Raw genomic sequence first — 23,021 nt, forward strand, 5'->3', positions numbered from 1 at the left:
GCACTACCCCAAGCCACCCCTGAAGTAACTGAGAGAACTGGAGACGGAGCTGAGACACTCCAGCTCTGGAGCCCGCGGCCTTAATTACCATGCTCAGCAAACATAAATTCAGATTTGGAAGAAAATGTGGCCATTTATGGAATCAAGCACACATATTTTGCTGATGATGAATATAAGACACAGAGCAATTCCAAACGACATCTATAGCCCTGAGGAGTGAAAAGAGCTTAGGCTTTTATTCTCAGAACACGGTGGGTTAAAATTCAAGATCTGACACTTAAAAGCTGTGTGGCCTTAGGCATATCACTGAGCCTCTCTGAGCAACAATTTGTTGTTTAAATGGCTGTTCCCTTTGGAAACCTGGGAAGAGGGTATGTCATTTCAAGTCTGTTGCCAGACTTAGAGATGTTGTGTATAAACACTCAACAAGAGTATCACAGAGTAGGTGCTCAACAGATGGTAAAATTGCTAGCTTTTAATAATCTGCTTCGTGCCACTATCTCTTTGAACCTGTTTTCCTCTTCTCTCATGTTCCTGACACACTCCTGTGCATCCTTAAAGGCTGCAGCTCAGGGCCTAGGCCCTCCGTGGAACCTCTTCTGGCCCTCTCTCCAGCGCCCCCTCCTCACAGAGGTTCTCATTCCTTCTTTAGAGCCACAGAAGATTCTGGATGTAGCAGCAAATCTCCGTAAGAGATGGGGGACCTGGCTCTGGGGCCAGGCCCCTCCCCAAAATAAAAGAGGACAAACAAAGACATTGGAGGACAAACTCAACAGTTATTGAACATCTGCCATGTGCCAGACATGGTTCTAAGCACTGAGGAAACAATGTTGAATACCGTATGCTTCCTGTCCTGCTGCAGATAAATGATAATGTGGAGGAGGATACAAAGCAACTCACCCCTTAACAGTCATAAGGGTGAAATCACACTGCAGGTAGGAGGAGTCTGAGGTGGAAAATTCTCCGACTACACTTTGGAAGACAGGCAAGAGTTTGCCATGGAAAGGAAGGTGGGAAGGGCCAAGACCGCCGGTCAATCAGAGTGGCTCACACAAAGTGCAGGTGTAGAAAACTGGGCACCCTGGCCTTGATCCTTAAAAATGTGTGGTGCCCCTAAAGGAATGAAGTGGAAGAGAAATGGGGTGAGATTGACTTTCTAGATAAATGCCAAATCCCTCCTACCCTCATGGCTCATTCTATTTCTTCCCACACATTCATTAAGACAACACTTCTCTCAACACCCATGCTGAGATTTGTTACTTTCGCCCTCTCAGATGTTGACAAGGACTGAGTCTTGCCTTACAGAGTAGAGATTAATGTAGTCCAACAGCACGGCTTCAATTACATGAAGAAATGTGATAAAGTGGTGAGGAAAGCTGTGAAGGATTTTTTTTTTTTTTTTTGAGAAAGAGAAATACCAAGACACTTGGCAGAACACATTTTATCATCTTGTGTTATTATCAGAAAAAGAAAGTCTGGTTCCCCTGCTCTGTAGGCCTTCTCCACCACTGTTCAGTGAGTAGTCTGCAATCAATCAGGGAGACGGTACTTGAATTCTGGATGGCCTGTCTGTCCGTCTCTCCCTGAGATGATTAAGAAAGACTCTTTTCATGACAGGGCCATTTATTAAAAGCAAGGTTTCAATACCCTTTCTGTGATAAAGCAGCCAGAGTCAGCTTTGGGCCCATTCTGTGATCAAGATATTCTACCTCTTCAAACCTCAGCACAAAGACTTACATCAACAAAGCTATTTATCTAAGAAGAGAGGAAGTCTCCCCAAAGTCCCTCATCTAAGATATCATAATTTTTTAACACTTGCTTTCTTATCTCTCTCTGATTTAGTATTTCTCTACCTAGTTCATGGACATTGCTACTTCTTTAGCTAATGCTGAATTCATTTTCTAGAATTTAATGGCATTTTAATAATAATGTCTTATCATTATATAGCTCTTTATGATATACCAAACCCTTTAATTTATGTTACCTGGTCCCCAAACCAAATGACCTCTCAGGTAATAGGTTTCTTGATTTTTTTTTTACTGCATTTAACAATCCTCATAACCTTGAAAAACTCCCTCTCTTGAAACCTTTGGTAGGATCTTGGGTCCTAAGTCTATGCCCAACCTACCTGTTGGCCAGCCTAGTGTATCAGTTAGTTTTCACTAGATAATGTTGGGGTAATAAATAATCCTGTCATAACTCAGATTTTTTTTTCTTAAATCAAGGCCCTTTCTATCACATCAAGACACCTAATCAGCTACAGACAAACTTCATTGAGTTTGCCTTCATGTGCTGTGGAGATGAGAAACTGTGATCCAGAAGATAGTGTGTTTAAGTAGAATTGTTCTTGGTTGAAAAAATATAACCAAAGAGTACTGATGAATCTGTCCATGCTCATCTTAAAGGAGGTCTCTAGAAGTATACTGTAGGAATATTCTCTAAGTCTTATCTTTGCCAACATTTTTCATATTTACTATATCAACAACATAAAGATCATGCTGTGACAGTCACCGGCACTGTTCATGAAATATCTTTGAGTACATGATAGAATTGCAATTTCCAACCTCCATGTGGTTGATGAGGCCATGAAACTAATTCCAGCTAATGAGCAAAATTAATGTGTATTGTTTGCAGGCATGGGCATCCAGTTGCTGCTGTGGAGTCTTCGAGAGTCTTCTTCCTTCTGCCATGTGAACCAGCAACATTTGAGGTGGAGGTTTCTCTCAGCCTGGTTCCTGGAGTGAAGAGACATGGAACAGAATACCGGGCAGTCCACGATGGACTGTAACATAAGCAAGCAACAAGCTTTCAGATTTTATTAACTACTGGGATTTAGAATTTGTTTATCCTTCAATAGAACCAATCCTATTCTGACTCTCATATTAACAAAATCTATTAATATAAAACAAAGGTGAGATAACCAATAGAATGATTGGCTAACTTACGGTGAAATAGGATTGCAAGAGGTTGGGATTAATGACCAAATATTTCAAACAAGATAGACTTTAAGAATGCAAATGTAATTTCCTGTGCTTAGGTTTCAGAAATCAACAACAGTTCCTAAGGGGAAATTGTGACCTATAATCTTAATAGAAATCAATATTATATTCTGGATGCCAAAAATACTAAACTTGTTGTGGTGTGTATGCATTAAAAAATGTAGTATCTAGGGGCGTCTGGGTGGCTCAGCAAGTTGAGCATCCGACTCTCGATTTCAGCTCAGGTCATGATCTCACAGTCTTGGGATTGAGTCCTGTGTTGGGCTCCGTGCTGAGCATGAAGCCTGATTGGGATTCTCTCTCTCTCTCTCTCTCTCTCTCTCTCTCTCTCTCTCTCTCTCTCCCTTCTCCCCGCTCAAAATGAATAATAAATAAACATTTTTTAAAAGGTAGTATCTAGATATCAAGAAAATGAATAGTCCTCTATACCATAGAAAACATAACAAAAGCACCAGCCTTCAATGAATGAAATATAGCTGATGGAGAATAACTTAAAGGCTGAGGAGCTGAACACTATGCCAGGTAAGGAATGATTAAAGGATCTGGGCTGTGTATCCCAGAGAAAAGGAGATTTAGGAGGAACATGGTGCCCTTCTGTGAAAACCTGGGGGAATGAAATAAGTGAGAAAGTTCTATTCAGTTTTGCATCAAGGTCCATAAAAAGGAATAGCAAAAACTATAAGAAAACAGAAGCAGGCTTTGGGAAGTCTCCCCTGACTTCCACAGAAAAGTGTGTCAGCTCCTCCCTCAGACCTATAGACAAGCTCGGCCTTTATTGAAACAAAGATCACACAGAATTTGTATGAAGATGTTAGAAAATTGTGAAATTCTTCAGGGGAAGGGGAGTGCATTACTTATCCAAATTCCAGTATTCAGTGTACATTCAGTATTTATAGAATAGAGTTCAATCAAAAGAAATGTCCTAATATGCAGAATCCCACAGCAGTGCGAAGAGCACAAATGCCCACATTTTTTGGGAATTCACCCAGTGAGGCAAGGGCTAGAAGAGAATTTTCTAAAATTTGTTCCAACTCTGCTTTCACCCTTCTGCAACTCAACTGAGTCTTCCCTGGAATCTGGCATAGATTAAACTCCACCTCCAATCTATGTTATGTTAAGACATGTGTAATTTGTGCTGTCTTCTTTTACATTTTTTTTTAATGTTTTTGAGATATAGAGACAGAGCATGAGAAGGGGAGGAGCAGAGAGAGAGGGAGACACACAATCTGAAGCAGGCTCCAGGCTCTGAGCTGTCAGCACAGAGCCTGACATGGAGCTCAAACTTGTGAACCGCAAGATAATGACCTGAGCCAAAGTCGGATGCTTAACTGACTGAGCCACCCAGGCACCCTGTGCTGGCTTCTTAAGAAAAAAAGAGAAGCTTAGAGTTCAAAATGGTAGATTATACTCCATACCTAGTTTCTTTGACTATATTCCAGTACCTGAGTTTCATTAGATGGATTTGTAAATAAATTAGTGCTATACTTTTCTCTTAGATCCATGTTTGACTTTCAGAGGCAGTGTGTGTACGTGTGTGTGTGTGTGTGTGTGTGTGTGTGTGTGTGTTTAACTTAAATAGAAGATCTTGTAGTATTGTATAACATGTCTGATATAGAGACAAAATGAAATCCCTTAGGGTAACTCTACATGAGAAAATATAGGTACATTCACTTAATCAAGAAATATGTATTAAGTTGTATGGTACCTCACACTGTACTAGGCTCTGATCATATAAAGATTAGATGGGTGGAGCCCCACATTCAAGGCACTTACAGTTTAGGAAGAATATAGACAATTATAATATATGAGAAGATGTGCACAAAAATCTAGGTGCAAGCAGGTTAACTGTAATGCTATTAATTAAAAAAAACCTAGGAGAAAAAGCCTAAATATCTAGAAATTAGAAACTGATTTAATAAATTAAATTTACACACACTTAAAAAATACTAAAATTTTAATAATTGACTTCTGTGGTAAATATGTCTGAGGTAAAAAGGATTTTGTTTTAATTAATAGAATTTATTTCTCAGAACAGACTTCAGTTCACAGCAGAATCAAGAAGAAAGCATGGAGTTCCCATTCCCACACCCCACCCCAACACATATATGCACGGCCTACATCCTGCACCAGAGTGGTACATTTGTTACAATGGTTGGACCTATTCTGATATGTCATTATAGCCCAAAGTACATATTTCACATTAAGGTTCTCTCTTGGTGTTATACCTTCTGTGGGTATTGACAAATATAGAATGACATGTATCTACCATCGTAACGTCATACGGAATAGTTTCATTGCCCCAAATATCCTCTGTGCTCTGCCTATCCATCACTCCTCTGGCAGGCATTGATCTTTTTACTGTCTCCATAGTTTTGCCTTTTCCAGAATGTCATATAGTTGGACTCACACCATAGGTAGCCTTTTCAAATTGGCTTCTTTCCCTTCATAGTATGCATCTAAGGTCTCTGTCACTTTATGGCTTGTTAGATCATTTTCTCTTAGTGTTGAAAATATTTCATTGTCTGAATATACCACAGTTTATTTATCGATTCACCTACTAAAAGACATCTTGGTTGCCCCCTATTTTTTCAATTACAAATAAATCTGTTATAAACATCTATGTGCAGCAACTTTTGTGTGGACATAAGTTTTTAACTCATTTGGAGCTAAGGAGTGTGATCACTGGATTGCATGGTAAAATATGTGTAGTTTTGTTACAAACTGCAAAACCACCTTCAAAGCTACCGAACCATTTCTTCCACCAACAATGAATAAGAATTCCCATTGTTCCACACTTGCCAACAGTTGGTAATGTCTGTGTTTTGGATTTTAGCCATTCTAATATGTGTGTCGTGGTATCTCATTATTGATTTTTTTTGAGGGGGGAGGGGTGGAGAGACAGGGAGAGAAATTCTTAAGCAGGCTCCACACCGAGCACAAAGCCTGACACGGGGCTTTATCTCATGACCATGAGCTCATGACCTGAGCTGAAATCAAGAGTCAGATACTTAAATGACTGAGCCACCCAGATGCTCCTCATTATTGCTTTAATCCAGTTTTCCAATGACATATAATGTTGACAGTCTTTTAATATTAATGCTTATTTGCCATCTATACATCTTCTTTGGGAAGATCATCAGATGTTTTGCCTATTTTTTAACTGGATTATTTCTTATTATTGTCTTTAAAGGTTAGCTATATATTTTGAATATAATTCCTTTCTCATATAAATGTTTTGCAAATATTTCTCCCTGTATATGGCTTATATTTACTTCATTATCTTAACAATGTCATTAACAAAACAAAACTTTTTAATTTTAACAAGTCTAACTTAATTTTTTCTTTTCATGATTGTGCTTTTGGTATTAGTTACAAAACCGTATCATCAAACCCAAAGCCACCTAGATTTTTTTCTCCTGTATTATCCTCTAGATGTTTTATAGTTTTACATTTACATTCAGGTTTTCCATTTTAGTAAAATTTTTTACAGGTGTGAGGTCTGTGTCTAGACTTATTGTTTTCCTCTTTGTCCATTTTTCCTTTTTTGTGAGGATGGAAATAACTTCTAAACTCCTTATATGTCAGAGCCAAATCCAGAATTCATATTTTCATCACGAATAAATACCATAAAGGTATAAGAAAATCTGATTTCAAATAATAATGACAGGAAAATGTTTAATTTAATGTAAGATGAAAAACAGAACCTTTAAAAATAGTATGATGAGAGAGAGAGAGTTTTTTTTTTTATCATTGTATATACATACAAGGGGAAACAACGGGTTATCCCAGAGCTGTACATTATCTAACTGCTTTTCATTTTTATATGTGATTTTTTTTCAAATATGCTACAATAAATATCTATGAATTTTATACTTAGAGAAAAACAATTAGTATTTTTTTGGAAAAGTAAAAGGAAATTTTCAAAGGTAGAGAGTATCAAATGCTGCAGTAGAGAATGGGCCAGACGCTTGGGGTCACAGGATGGGGTGGCTACTTCATGCTGACGGATTAGGAAAGGCTTCCCAGGGCCACTCCAGGGCAGCCCAACACACATTCAACCCAACGTTGCCTCAGATAGTTACACCAGGGATAGAGATCATGGCTTCTGAACTTTACCCAACTAATTTGGAAAACACAGTAAAATCTTTTAGAGAGTGTCCATTAGTGTGCCTAAACTCTGCATCTTTCTTTAATCAATTAAAACCTTGGTGGTAAAAAGCTCCCTGGGTTGCTCCCTGTTGCATCAAGTGATTCTTTTAGTTTTCCTTACATTGCCTTTTTTATTATGCAAGGGCTGTCTCTTCATTCTATTTCCAAATTCATATTTGGTGTGCAGTCACTTACAGAGGACGGCACCCTTCCCAAATTATCTGGAATGGGCCACAGGATTAAAATGAGCAGCTGAATAAAGGAGGCAACATTATGTAGACCAATGCAGAGCTGGCCCATCCCTAAAGATGTTGTGGGTGCAAGAAGATTTCCAATTCATAGTGGAATAGAGTAGCAACACACTCCTAGAATCAGAAATACATTTGGGTCAGCCAAGTTTAACACTTCACGTTGAACTAGCTGGAGCATTATTCCAAATTCAAGATTTGTCTTTAAATGGGAAATCTGCATTGAGAGAGAGAGTTATCAGAGAAACTAGTTCTATTTTAGTAACACAATTTTAAAAGATTGTACTAAAGTGACACATAGTAGAAAATAACTTAGGCATGACAGGATAAAATCACTTTAATAAAAAGTCTATCTGGGCTTCTGGTTTAAATGATGGATCAAAACCATATGCTCATCACTGTTTCTTCTGTCTATATTCATTTAAAATGATATCACAAGGATTCAAAAAGTATAAACCTACAAAGGGAATGAATGGGAGAAATACAGATGTCAACACATTTTGGGAAGATAGGAAGTGGAAGAAGGTGTGAGTGGACCTGAGGAAATTGAATACCAGGTGCTGCAGAAAGGATGTCAGTAAGACATGGTCCATTCATTCTGCACAGCTCCAGAGAAGCCAGTATAGAAGATGCCAATTTCCACCATAAAGGAGTTTAAGGCAAGGGAGTGAGTTGAAGTCTCTCTAACAAATAGCATCTCAGGTTCCCATCCCCATTTGTTGAAGCTAGATAACTACCTCTTCTGCTCAGGCAGGAAACTGGAGGAATATTTATGCCAGAAACTGACATAGAGCAGTTCTTGATTTGGGGTTACCAGGTAGAGTGGAAGAGGGCTATATTGGAAATAAGGAAATTCAGTGAAAGTCTACATACTTAACATGAGATCCCCCTAATGCCACCATGGTTTCAGGAATGCAGTTAGCCAGTGTGTTCTTCTCAGTTAAGAGATTAGTTTCCTGGAAAAATCAAATGCCCCACTGAGAAGATCCATAGACTCAGGTATTTGAGAATCTTTCAACAGAAAGGTCTGGGAAGTGCCCACCAAATCAACCCACAGTGGAATTCACATATGAGATTAGAGAGAGGAAGATGGCGGCATAGGAGGGTGCTGGGCTCACCTCATCCTGCTGATCGCTTAGATTCCACCCACACCTGCCGAAATAACCCAGAAAACCACCAGAAGACTAGCAGAACAGACTCTCCAGAGCCAAGTGTAGACAAGAGGCCCATGGAAGAGGATAAGAAGGGCGGAGAGATGATGCACACTACATGGACTGGCGGGAAGGAGCCAGAGCGGTGGAGGGGCAGCCCGCCTGGCAAGGCAGAGCCCCTGAGTCTGCCTTGCAAAAGCAGAGGGGCTGGACTCCATGAGTTCTGACAGCCAGTGGGACTCAACATCTGGAATGTTAAAAGTCCACAGCTCCGCTCTCAGAGAGCAGGGAGGTTGAGGGGATGCCAGGAGGGAGAGTTGTTGAGCCCCGGAAGAAAGAGCTCAGCTCAGCAGGGAACAAAGGTGCTGGGCAGCGCCATCTCCCTCTCATATCCCCAGCCGTAATCCCAAAGGGAACCAGTTCCCATCACCAAACTTGCTTGCACCACTCAAACACCCAATGCTGTGCTTCTGTGGATCCACCCCCTGACAGGTCTACCTCCCTCCCGGTGCTGCAGGGCCACCCCCGCAGGGGACCACCAATGGCAAAGCGAGCTAAGCCTGCCACTCCCTCCCCTGTGCACCTGCAGATCCACCCCATCTAATATGCCCTTGACCAGATCCCATCAAAGCAGCACCACAAGCCTGGCAGTGTGAAAGTAGCCTGGACAGGGGCCACACCATTCCAGAGTGAGTCCTGCCCCTGGGAGAGGGGAAGATAAGGTACACACCAGTCTGTGGCCCCCGCAGTGGGCTGGGAGCAGACATCGGTCTGACTGCGGCCCCGCACACCAACACAAGTTACTCTGGACAGGACAGGGGAAGTGCCCTGCAGTTCTGCGCCACCCCAGGGACTACCCAAAATGACACAATGGAAGAACTCTCCTCAAAAGAAACTCCAAGAGGTAGTGACAGCTAACGAGTTGATCAAAAACTATTTAAGCAATATAACGGAACAAGAATTTAGAATAACAGTCATAAAATTAATCGCTGGGTTAGAAAAAAGTATAGAGGACAGCAAAGAATCTATTACTACAGAGATCAAGGGACTAAGAAATAGTCATGAGGAGCTAAAAAAATGCTATAAATGAGGTGCAAAATAAAATTGAGGCGACCAAAGCTCAAATTGAAGAGGCAGAGGAGAGAATAGGTGAATTAGAAGGTAAAATTATGGAAAAAGAGGAAGGCGAGAAAAAGATTAAAAAATCCAGGAGTATGACGGGAGAATTAGAGAACTAAGTGATGCAATCAAGCACAAAAATATCTGTATTATAGGAATTCCAGAAAAGGAAAAGAGAGAGAAAGGGGCTGAAGGTGTATTTGAACAAACCATAGTTGAGAACTTCCCTGATCTGGGGAAGGAAAAAGGCATTGAAATCCAAGAGGCACAGAGAACTCCCTTCAGACGTAACTTGAATCAATCTTCTGCATGACATATCATAGTGAAACTGGCAAAATACAAGGATAAAGAGAGAATTCTGAAAGCAGCTAGGGATAAACACACTCTAACTTATAAAGGGAGACCCATAAGACTGGTGGCAGACCTATCTACTGAAACTTGGCAGGCCAGAAAGGAATGGCAGGAAATCTTCCATGTGATGAACAGAAAATATGCAGCTGAGAATCCTTTATCCAGTGAGTCTGTCATTCAGAATAGGAGAGATAAAGGTCTTCCCAAACAAACAAAAACTGAAGGAAGTCATCACCATTAAACCAACCCTAAAAGAGATCCTAAGGGGGACTCTGAGTGAAATGTTGCAAGGACCACAAAGTACCAGAGACATCACTACAAGCATGAAAACTACAGATGTCACAATGATTCTAAACCCATATCTTTCTATAATAACACTGAATGTAAATGGAATAAATGCTCCGACCAAAAGAAATATGGTATCAGAATGGATTTTAAAAAAACACCCATCTATTTGCTGTCTACAACAGACTCATTTTACACCTGAGGACACCTTTAGATGGACAGTGAGGGGAAGGAGAACTATCTATCATGCTACTGGAAGTCAAAAGAAATCTGGAGTAGCCATACTTATATCAGACAAACTAGACTTTAAATTAAAGGCTGTAACAAGAGATGAAGAAGGGCATTATATAATAATTACAGGGTCTATCCATCAGGAAGAGCTAACAATTATAAATGTCTAAGCGCCGAATATAGGAGCCCCCAAATATATAAAACAATTCATCACAAACATAAGCAACATTATTGATAAAAATGTGGTAATTGCAGGGGACTTTAACACTCCACTTACAGAAATGGATAGATCATCTAGACACACATTCAATAAAGAAACAAGGGCCCTGAATGATACATTGGATCCGGTGGACTTGACAGATATACTTAGGACTCTACATCCCAAAGCAACAGAATATACTTTCTTCTCCAGTGCACATGGAACATTCTTCAAGATAGATCACATACTTGGTGACAAAACAGCCCTTCATAAGTATACAAGAATTGAGATCATACCATGCATACTTTCAGACCACAATGCTATGAAACTTGAAATCAACCACAGGAAAAAGTCTGGAAAACCTCCAAAAGCATGGAGGTTAAAGAACACCCTACTAAAGAATGAATGGGTTAACCAGTCAATTAGAGAAGAAATTTAAAAATATGTGGAAACGAATGAAGATTAAAATACAACAATCCAAAAGTTTTGGGATGCAGTGAAGGCAGTCCAGAGAGGAAAATACATTGCAATCCAGGCCTATTTCAAAGAACAAGAAAAATCCCAAATACAAAATCTAACAGCACACCTAAAGTAAATAGAAGCAGAACAGCAGAGACACCCAAACCCAGCAGAAGAAGAGAAATAATAAAGATCAGAGCATAAACAATATAGAATCTAAACAAACTGTAGAGCAGATCAATGAAACCAAGAGTTGGTTTTTTGAAAAAATAAAAAAACTGATAAACCTCTAGCCAGGCTTCTCAGAAAGAAAAGGGAGATGATGCAAATAGATAAAATCATGAATGAAAATGGAATTATTACCACCAATCCCTCAGAAATACAAGCAATTATCAGGGAATACTATGAAAAATTATATGCCAACAAACTGGACAACCTGGAAGAAATGGACAAATTCCTAAGCACCCACACATTTCCAAAACTCAAACAAGAAGAAACAGAAAACTTGAACAGACCCATAACCAGCATAAAAATTGAATCATTTATCAAAACTTCCCAACAAATAAGAGTCCAGGACCAGAGGGCTTCCCAGGGGAATTCTACCAGACATTTAAAGCAGAGATAATACCTATCCTTCTCAAGCTGTTCCCAAAAAATTGAAAGGGAAGGAAAACTTCCAGACTCATTCTATGAAGCCACCATTACTTTGATTCCTAACCCAAGCAAAGACCCAGCAAAAAAAAGAGAACTATAGGCCAATATCCCTGATGAATATGGATGCAAAAATTCTTAACAAGATACTAGCAAATCGAATTCAACAGCATTTAAATAGAATTATTCACCACGATCAAGTGGGATTCATTCCTGGGCTGCAGGGCTGGTTCAATATTCACAAATCAGTCAATGTGATACATCACATTAATAAAAGAAAAGATAAGAACCATATGATCTTGTCAATCGATGGAGAAAATGCATTTGACAAAATTCAGCATCCTTTCTAATAAAAACCCTTGAGAAAGTCAGGATAGAAGGAACATACTTAAACATCATAAAAGCCATTTATGAAAAGCCCACAACTAATATCACCCTCAATGGGCAAAAACTGAGAGCTTTCCCCCTGAGATCAGGAACACGACAGGGATGTACACTCTCACCGCTATTGTTTAACACAGTGTTGGAAGTGCTAGCATCAGCAATCAGACAACAAAAGGGAATAAAAGGCATAAAAACTGGCAAAGATGAAGTCAAGCTTTCACTTTTCGCAGATTACATGATACTATACATGGAAAACCCAATAGACTCCACCAAAAGCCTGCTAGCACTGATACATGAACTCAGCAAAGTCTCAGGATACAAAAATCAATGTACAGAAATCAGTTGCATTCTTATACACTAATAAAGAAGCAACAGAAAGACAAATAAAGAAACTGATCCCATTCACAATTGCACCAAGAATCATAAAATACCTAGAAACAGACGTAACTAAAGATGTAAAAGATCTGTATGCTGAAAACTATAGAAAGCTTAGGAAGGAAATTGAAGAAGATATAAAGAAATGGAAAAACATTCCATGCTCATGGATTGGAAGAATAAATATTGTTAAAATTTCAATACTACCCAAAGCTATCTACACATTCAATGCATTCCCAGTCAAAATTGCACCAGCATTCTTCTTGAACCTAGAACAAGCAATCCTAAAATTTGTATGGAACCACAAAAGGCCCCGAGTAGCCAAAGTAATTTTGATGAAGAAGACCAAAGCAGGAGGCATCACAATCCCAGACTTTAGCCTCTACTACAAAGCTGTAATCATCAAGACAGCATGGTATTGGCACAAAAACAGACACATAGACCAATGGAATAGAATAGAAACCCCAGAACTAGACCCACAAAAGTATGGCCAACTAATCTTTGGCAAAGCAGGAAAGAACATACAATGGAAAAAAGACAGTCTCTTTAACAATTGGTGCTGGCAGAACTGGACAGCAACATGCACAAGAATGAAACTACACCACTTTCTTACACTATTCACAAAAACAAACTCAAAATGGATGAAAAACCTAAATGTGAGACAGGAAACCATCAAAACCCTAGAGGAGAAAGCAGGCAACAACCCCTTTGAACAGCAATTTCTTACTTGACACATCTCCAAAGGCAAGGGAATTAAAAGCAAAAATGAATTATTGGGACCTCATCAAGATAAAAATCTTCTGCACTGGAAAGGAAACAATCAACAAAACTACAAGGCAACAGATGGAATGGGAAAAGATATTTGCAAATGACATATCAGACAAATGGCTAGTATCCAAAATGTATAAAGAACTCACCAAACTCCACACCTGAAAAACAAATTATACAGAAGAAATGGGCAGAAGACATGAATAGACACTTCTCTAAAGAAGACATCCAGATGGCCAACAGGCACATGAAAAGATGCTCAACGTCGCTCCTCGTCAGGGAAATACAAATCAAAACCACACTCAGATATCACCTCACACCGGTCAGAGTGGCTAAAATGCACAAATCAGGAGACTATAGATGCTAGAGAGGATGTGGAGAAATGGGAACCCTCTTGCACTGTTGGTGGGAATGCAAATTGATGCACCCACTCTGGATAACAGTGTGGAGGTTCCTCAAAAACTTAAAAATACAATAGCACTAGCAATAGCAATAGCACTGCTAGGAATTTACCCAAGGGATACAGGAGTGCTGATGCATAGGGGCACTTGTACCCCAATGTTTATAGCAGCACTCTCAACAATAGCCAAATTATGGAAAGAGCCTAAATGTGCATCAACTGATGAATGGATAAAGAAATTGTGGTTTATATACACAATGGAATACTACGTGGCAATGAGAAAGAATGAAATCTGGCCTTTTGTAGCAACGTGGATGGAACTAGAGAGTGTTATTAAGTGAAATAAGTCATACAGAGAAAGACAGATACCATATGTTTTCACTCTTATGTGGATCCTGAGAAACTTAACAGAAGACCATGGGGGAGGGGAAGGAAAAAAAAAGTTAGAGAGGGAGGGAGCCAAACCATAAGAGACTCTTAAAAACTGAGAATCAACTGAGGGTTGATGGGGGTGGGAGGGAGGGGAAAGTAGCATTTAGGAGGGCACTTGTTGGGATGAGCACTGGGTGTTATATGGAAACCAATTTGACAATAAATTTCATATTAAAAAAAGGAATTCACATATCAGTTATCAAATCCCTCCCACAGATAGTTAGTATATCCAATCATCCATTAGGATGTCACTTTTAACCATGATTGGGCAGCAAAGGATCACCAGGCATTTGTATAAAGTTTTCAATATGAAAGACAGAGACCAAAATAAATATATGTTTTAAAAAAGTAATTCTACCCAGCGGAAACATAGAAAAGTACATGGGAAAAAAATTAGAAATCTACAATTGATAATCTTAACCCCATGTAAATCACATAGGAAAAACATAATCTAGTTTATTTCATGCATGTAAATAAAACAAGCTATTTCTTGCAAATACTTCTGATAATCATAATCAAAGTTTACATCATCTTCCTAAATCAATGTAAGATAATCACCTTTGCCAGTTTGGAAACCTCCATCAAATAACAGTCATTGTAAAGGCTGAACAACTTCCTCATTCTCACTTTGGAACATCATGCCTCTGAGCTTCATTCCTGTTATGGGTTCAAAGTCTACCAGTTTGTTTTTTGCTCAACAAAATATCCATATTAAGTAAAGCTCTCTGAATTTTCTTTTGACAAAAGAAAAGGCAATTAGAGAATCAAGTAAGAGGTCCAACATGCCGTATTCCAGAATCAGGAAAAGAAGAAAGGGCTAGGTAGGAGGAGGTTATATAAGAAACAATACTAGAAGTTTTTCAGAACAAAAGGATCTGAGTTTCTGAATTGAGTGTTCCCACTTACTGCTTGGAAATGTTAATGGAAAAAGGTACATATTTTTGTCAAATTTCAGAATTTAGGAGACAAAAAGAAGAGCTTAAACCTTACAGAAAAAAAAAACATAAGTGATATACTAAAGACTAAGAATTAGTATTGTATCATTTATAGCAATATTGGAAGCCAAAAATAAATGCATCAAATCCTTCCCAATTCTGAAGTTTCTAACCCAGAGTCATGACCAGACATGCTGTCATTAAAGTGTGAGTGTGGGAAAAAATACATTTTTACACATATAACTTCTCCAAAAAATTTTTTCCTTAAAACCCTTTTCCAGGAACTAGCAGATGACATTCTCCACCAGAGTGAGGAAATAGATCAAGAATGAAAAAAATATATATCCCAGAAATAGGAGATCTAACATAGGAGAGCAGTGGAGGGAAGTCCCAGGGTAACAGCTGTCAGGTGTGCCTGGAGAGCCCCCAGTCCAGGCTGTATCAGAAAGACAAAGGATCCCAAAAGAAAGGGATCCAGGAAATAAATAGATTAATAGAGTATATAATACCTGATGAGTTTGGCAATGTGGCTAATAATATTTAAATGAGCTTTTAAAATTAAGTTGAAGCATTTTAAGAATTAATAATAGGATCATAAAAATGTAGGTAAAATTCCAGAAAAAAAATTATCACAACACATGACTTACCTCAGCAGTAAAAAACACCTCCTCACACAATCTGACCCACTTCACACAATTACTGGAGTCATTGTTATTTAAGACCCATGTTATTTCTCTTGTTAAAACACCTTACTGTATTGTTAAATTGGGTTTGCTAGTATTTTTTTTTTTTTTTGAGAATTTTTGCATCCATGTTCATCAGCGATATTGGCCTATAGTTCTCTTTTTTAGTGGAATCTTAATCTGGTTTTGGTATCAGGGTAATACTGGCCATATAGAATGAATTAAGAAGTTTTCCTTCCTCTTCTATTTTTTGGAACAGTTTGAGAAGAATAGGTATTAACTCTTTAAATGTTTAGTAGAATTTACCTGTGAACCCATCTGGTTCTGGACTTTGGTTTGGTGGGAGTTTTTTGGTTACTGATTCATTTTCTTTGCTGGTTATCAGTCTATTCAAGTTTTCTATTTCTTCTTGTTTCAGTTTTGGTAGTTTATATGTTTCTAGAAATGTATCCATTTCTTCTAGGTTGTCCAACTTGTTGGCATACTTTTTTATAATATTCTCTTTTAATTGTTTGTGTTTCTGTGGTGTTGGTTGTGATCTCTCATTTGTGATTTTATTTATTTGGATCCTTTTTCTTCTCTTTTTGATAAGTCTGGCTAGAGGTGTATCAATTTTATTAATTTTCTCAAAGAAGCACCTCCTGGTTTCATTGATCTGTTCTATTGTTTTTTTAGTTTCTATTCATTTATTTCTGGTCTAATCTTTATTATTTCCCTTCTTCTGCTGGAAGCTGGATTTAGGCTTCATTTGTTGTTCTTTTTCTAGCTCCTTTGGTGTAAGTTTAGGTTGTTTATTTGATATTTTTCTTGTTTCTTGAGGTAGACCTGTATTACTACATACTTCTCTCTAGAATCACTTTTGCTGCATCCCAAAGATTTTTGAACCATTGTATTTTCATTTGCATTTGTTTCCATGAATTTTTTATTTCTTCTTTGATTTCCTCATTGACCCATTCATTGTTTAATAGCATGTTGCTTAACCTCTATGTGTTTGTGGTCTTTCCATAATTTTTCTTGTGGTAAACTTCTAGTTTCATAGCATTGTGGTCAGAAAATGTGCATGGTTTGACTGCAATCCTTTTGTATTTGTTGAGGTTTGATTTGTGACCTAATATATAATCTATTCTGAAGAATCTACCATGTGCAATTACTGTTAAAATGTCTATACTATCCAAAGCAATTTACACACTTAATACAATCCCTATCAAAATACCAACAGCATTTTTCATAGAGCTAGAACAAACAATCCTAAAATTTGTATGGAACCACAAAAGACCTTGAAGAGTCAAAGGAATCTTGAAAAAGAAAAGCTGAAGGCATCACAATTCCAGACTTCAAGTTACATTACAAAGCTGCAGTAATCAGAGGCACCTGGGTGGCTCAGTCAATTAAGTGTCCAATTTTGGCTGAGGTCATGATCTCATGGTGTGTGAGCTTAGGCCCTGAATCAGGCTCTGTGCTGACAGCTCAGAGCCTAGAGACTGCTTCAGATTCAGTGTCTCCCTCTCTCTCTGCCCCTCCCTGCTCACATTCTGTCTCTCAAAACTAAAATAAAATAAAATTTAATTTTTTTTTAAAAAGCTGTAGTAGTCAAAACAGTGTGGTACTGGCACAAAAGCAGACACAGAGAGCAAATAAACTATAGATAACCCAGAAATTAACCCACAACTATACAGTCAATTAATCTTCGACAAAGAAGGACAGAATATCCAATAAGAAAACAACAACCTCTTCAACAAATGGTGTTGGGAAAACTGGACAGCCACATGGAAAAGAATGAAACTTGACCACTTTCTTACACCATAAACAAAAATAAATTCAAAATGTATTAAAGACCTAAATGTGAGACTTGGAACCATAAAAATTCTAGAAAAGAACACCGTAACCTCTTTGACATTGGCCGTAGCAACTTTTTCCTAGATGTGTCTCCTGAAGCAAGATAACAAAAGCAAAAATGAACTACTAGGACTTCATCCTTCATCCTGTAAAAAGCTTCTACACAGCAAAGAAAACAATCAACAAACCTAAAAGGCAGCCTACAGGATGGGAGAAGATATGTGAAAATGACATATCCAATAAAGGGTTAGTATCCAAAATATGTGAGGAATGAATATGACTCAAAACCCAAAAAATGAAAATCCAATTAAAAAATGGGCAGAAGACCTGAATAGACATTTTTTCCAAAGAAGACATTTAGATGGCCAACAGACACATGAAATGATGCTCAATATCACTAATCCTTAGGGAAATGCAAATTAAAACTACAATGAGCTATCTCATCACTCCTGTCAGAATGGTTAAAATCAGCAATACAAGAAACAACAGATGTTGGTGAGGATGTGGAGAAAAAGGTACACTCTTGCACTCTTGGTAGGAATGCAAACTGGTGCAGCCACTCTGGAAAACAGTATGGAGGCTCCTCAAAAACTTAAAAATAGAACTACCCTAAGATCCAGCAATTGCACTAGTAGGTATTTACCCAAAGGATAAAAAAATACTGATGCAATGGGATACATGGACCTCTATGTTTACAGCAGCATTATCTCAATAGCCAAATTATGGAATGAGCTCAGTGTCCATCAACTGATGAATGGATAAAAAAGAGGTGATATATACATACAGCAGAATATTACTCAGCCATAAAAAGGAGTGAAATCTTGCCATTTGCCATAACATGGGTAGAGCTAGAGAGTATGATGCTAAGCAAAGTAAGTCAGAGTAAGACACATACCATATGATTTCATTCATATGAGGAATTTAAAACAAAACAAATGAGTAAATGGAAAAAAGAATAAACTGAGGGACAGACCCTTAACTATAGAGAACAAACTGATTGTTACTAGAGTGCAAGGGGTGAGGGAATGGGTTAAATAGATGATGGGGATTAAGGAGTGCACTTGTCCTGATAAGTACAGGATGATGTCTGGAAGTGTTGAATCACTGTGTTGTACACCCGAAGCTAATATTACACAGCAGGTTAACTGACAGGAATTTAAATGAAAACTTAAAAAAAAAAATACCTCAATGACTCACTGTGTCTTTCAGGGCACTCCATTTTATGAACTTAAGTGAATTTCCTCACTTCAGTGAGTAAACTAAGTGTCAGAGAGGTACTTCCTGCCTTACCCAAAATGGTTAATCAAGTCAGGATTAAGCCTGAAAGAATCCAGATCTCTGTCCCCCAGTTTATCACCCCTTCCACTGTCAGCCAGGCTGCAGAATCACATCTCCTATGATTATTTTACAGTGATCTGTGTTCTGACATTCCCAGTCATGCACAGTTCCCAATTAGAACATACACTCAATTCCAAGAGCTAGTCACTCTTATTCAGCTATCCCAGCTATCCCCTAGCCATTACATACAGAACAACAGAGGTTTGTTCCTTTGATACAATTATGTGAAAACCTACAAAGAGACTTGAGAAACTGGACTAAGCTACCATGAGATGCTCATTAACTCTGGTTAGGCTCTCGCCTGCCTCTGTCATGCTGCGTCACCTACACTTCCGCATTCCCAGTTTGAGCAAGGCATGAAATAACGGGCAGTTTTAAGAAAGATAATGGGGACAAGAGGCATCTAAACCTCAGTGCTCATGACTTAAGGCTGCCTTGATCCATGTCAGAACACCCCTCCCCCTTCACTTGCCATTCATCAAGGTTCCAGGCCGCTGCTGCAGTAGAAGTGTTGTGGGAACACTGTCCTTTTTCCTTGGCATTTATTCATTCACTAACCACATTTTTATTGGGTGTCTGCTCTGGTTCAGGCAGTGCTAGCGTATACAGCAGCGAGCAAGAGAGTCATAGTCCCTGGCAAAGATTAAGGGCAAGACTCTGGTGAAAGTTCACAGTGTGCACATGTGAAGGTGGAGCATGGTGGGTGAGAAAAACTGCCTCACTCACTCACAGCAACATGCCCTCCTTAGCATAACCATGGTCTGCCTGACAAACCCAGGCTCTGAAATAATGGATCAGAATAGGCTGCTGCCTTGGAGCAGAAAACTCCCTATCATGAAAGATGTTCAAGTGTAAGGTGATTGGCCACAGGTAGAGGATTTAAGCTGCAAGCCTGATTTTAGATGGAAAGTCCTCTACGATTTCTGCCCTTTCCCACTTTGCAATGCCTGATAAAATTCTGCTCTTCCTCCATCAGGAACAGGTTCACACATCCTGCCATGAGTCATATTTATCCTGATACCTCTCAACAGTGTCTGTTATCTCCACTCTGGGCTGCTCTAGCATGCTGGTCTGTTCACTACTGTTTCCCTTGCACTGTTTCCCGGGAATGCCTGGAGCATAATTTTTTTTTTTTTTTTTTTTTTTTTATTCACAAACCTATCTCTTCCACCAGGGAGTGGATGGTGTTTCTCTTACCAGCAAATTCTGGTGCACTGTAAGTGCTCAACCTGTTTTGTTAAAGGAATGAATCCAAAGCTTCACCATAAAACAAATCCTACCCTCTCTAATCTGTGGCTGATGGTCCTCAGCCTCCTCACATGCCCCAAACACACCAAGGTCAACCTCACTTTCTGATCTTAGCATATGCTGTTGGTCCTACCTGCAATGAATGCCCTCAGCTTTCATTCTTTCAATGAAGATTTTTTGAAAGCTTACTGTGTGACAGACCTGATGACAAATACAGACAAAACACTTTCTCCTCTCACATGGAGTGTACATTCTAGAAGAGAGGCAAGTAAGCAAGCAAATAACTGGATTGGCATGAGAAGTGAGGATTCAAGGACACACAGGGCACTGTGGGAGCCCACATTTGCTCCTAGCCCCATCTCATGGAATCAGAAAACTGTTACCAGAGGAGGTGGCAATGTTGCCAATTCCTGAAGGAGCAGCAAAGAAAGACTTGGATTCAAGCTCTTCTCAGCATTTTTCCTACCTCGAGGCCCACCTCCTCCAGAAAACCACTGCCCCCTTCCCTGCCACTTTAGCTCTCACTGAGCACTCTCTTCATTTTATCCCTGCATCAATGTCATCTATGACTGTGGTTCCAGTAAGGAACTGATTCAGATGGTTATTTAAGGGGTTCCTGGGAGGTTCAATCAGTCAAGCATCTGACTCTTGATTTCAGCTCAGGTCATGGTCTCATGGTCATGAGTTCAAGCCCCTTATTGGGCCCCATGCTCATGGTGCAAAACCTGCTTGGGATTCTCTCTCTCCCTCTCTCTCTGACCCTCTCCTGCTTGCATGCTCTCTCTCTCTCTCTCTCTCAAAATATTAAATAAACATTTAAAAACAGAAATAGATGTTTAAAAAACATGAGAGAACACAAAGCACAGATTTCTGGGTCTATCCTCACATACCCTAATTTGATAGAAACATATAGTTTCTGTGGGCTCCCCAGGTGAATCTAGTGTCTACCCAGGCTTTGGAGTTACTATGGTACACCATTCCTTTTAGTATATTCTACATTGAGCTATGTTTATTTTCTAAGGAGATGTTAACACTATTTTCTCACCTCTGTTAGAATCTTTTTGATCTTGAAATTGACATAAATTCTGTCATATCCACTGTCAACCTTATTTCCAACATATTGCTGCCATAAAAGAGGCACTCAATAAATAGTTTAAGTCAATGAAGAACATATATGCATAAGAGCCAGAAAGAATAGAAAAAGATAGACATTTGCCCTTTGAGACTAAAATTCATACCATATCAGTGAATGATTTTGATATACGACATTTATATGGTACTTTGCAATTTAAAACCTGTCTTCCCAGATGATTTTGTAGATGATCCAGCTACCCCATGGGGTGGGTAGGCAGGAATATTATTTTTACAATTTATAAATTAGCAAATTTAGGCTCTGAGACAGTAAGAGATTTGCTCAGATTCAAGAAAGAATCAAAACCCAGTCTTAAAAAAATCCAAAAATCTCCTTTGCATTTCTTTCCCACCCATCACCTGTACAAAGAATATTTTTTTAAAAAAAGGAAGGTAAAACATTATTTTCCTAGCTTAGATGGAGGGTGAAAATATTGGGGGTGGAATAAATCTCATGTAAGGGATATGTTTATCCATCGGCTAGCCAGTAATGAATTTGTGGGTACCAAGGAATCATTCCAGTCTGGTAGGAAGATAAATGTTTGCATTTGACAGGAAAAAAAGATGACTATGGCAGATAAAGGCCCAGGAGTCTCCAGAAGATTTTGTCGTTGTCCTCTGTGACACGATATCTGAAATGATTAATGGAAACTTTTTGTACAGTGATAGTTAATCTCTGAGTTTGGGGAGTTAAATTTAAACATTCAAACAGTGAAAAAAATTTCTCATCAAAGGCAAGATCTTGGGCTCACAGACAATATGGAAATGGAAGAAATTTGGACAGCTCAACAAAGTTACAGGGAAATGTGGACAACCATGCCTCAACTTATCCAGCTGCTGGTTCTAGGACTTTCTTTTGGGGAGGATTGGTCAGATTATCAACTCCTTACGGGATATTCTCTCCCTGGAAGATGGCTGCAAACTGGGCTTTTGACTTAGGTGGAAACAGTGTTCCCTTCTGCTGGAATAGCAATGGACAGAGATACCCTTAAGCTTCACAAACTTGCTTATCATCACAAGCTTGCTCAATCATTTTCATGCAAAACAAAATGTGATACTGCTTGGGAACCTTGAGTCAATCAGAGGGTCTTGAAGACAGAAAACGCTGTCAAGTAAGCAAGCATACATACTTCAAGCCCTGGGGCCCCTCCCCTTCTCCTTCAGAGTCACAACAAACTTAAACAGAGATGGTGTGCACCCCACACATTGACAGTGGAAGCACACTGTTTCCACGCCCACGCCCTGTTCCCAAGACCATCCTCAGCATCTCCCTCCTCCTCACTCGGCATCAGCTGAGCAGTAAATTGTGTCAGCTGGCTCCCTTCTCTTCCTTCTCATGGCCACAACTCTCGCTTTTGTTTGGAGTGTTTCTGTTGGGTGGAAAGGCGGTGACCACCACTGGAACCTCCAGAGTGGTTTTCCTCCTTTTGGGTTTTCTCTCCTTTTCCTCCTCTAACCTCCTGCCTGAGTCATTCTCCTAAAGCAACCATGGCCAGTTGCTTCTCTGCTTCAAATGCATCAAGAGCCCTTTCTTGTTATGGAGGCAGGGCGGGGGTAGGGGTGGCACGGAGAGAGAGATCCGGAGGTACACAAGTTGCTTGCATGTCTTTAAAGTCCTTCTTGATCTGAGCCCAGACTGCCTGTTTAAA

At 39.2% G+C, this 23,021-nt stretch overlaps 1 protein-coding gene across 1 annotated transcript in view; it reads right to left on the reverse strand.

The window, feature by feature from the left end:
* Nucleotides 1–2,487: 2,487 nt before the first annotated feature.
* Nucleotides 2,488–23,021, reverse strand: part of TMEM135 (transmembrane protein 135) — a 362,190-nt gene continuing 341,656 nt past the window's right edge. The window contains exon 15 of the mRNA XM_042957322.1: nt 2,488–2,735. Within this exon, the coding sequence (XP_042813256.1) occupies nt 2,615–2,735 (121 nt within the window). The 3' untranslated portion in view covers nt 2,488–2,614. The remainder of the gene's footprint in view (nt 2,736–23,021) is intronic.

This window comes from Panthera tigris, chromosome D1, assembly GCF_018350195.1.
Source record: "Panthera tigris isolate Pti1 chromosome D1, P.tigris_Pti1_mat1.1, whole genome shotgun sequence".
Lineage (NCBI taxonomy): Eukaryota > Metazoa > Chordata > Mammalia > Carnivora > Felidae > Panthera > Panthera tigris.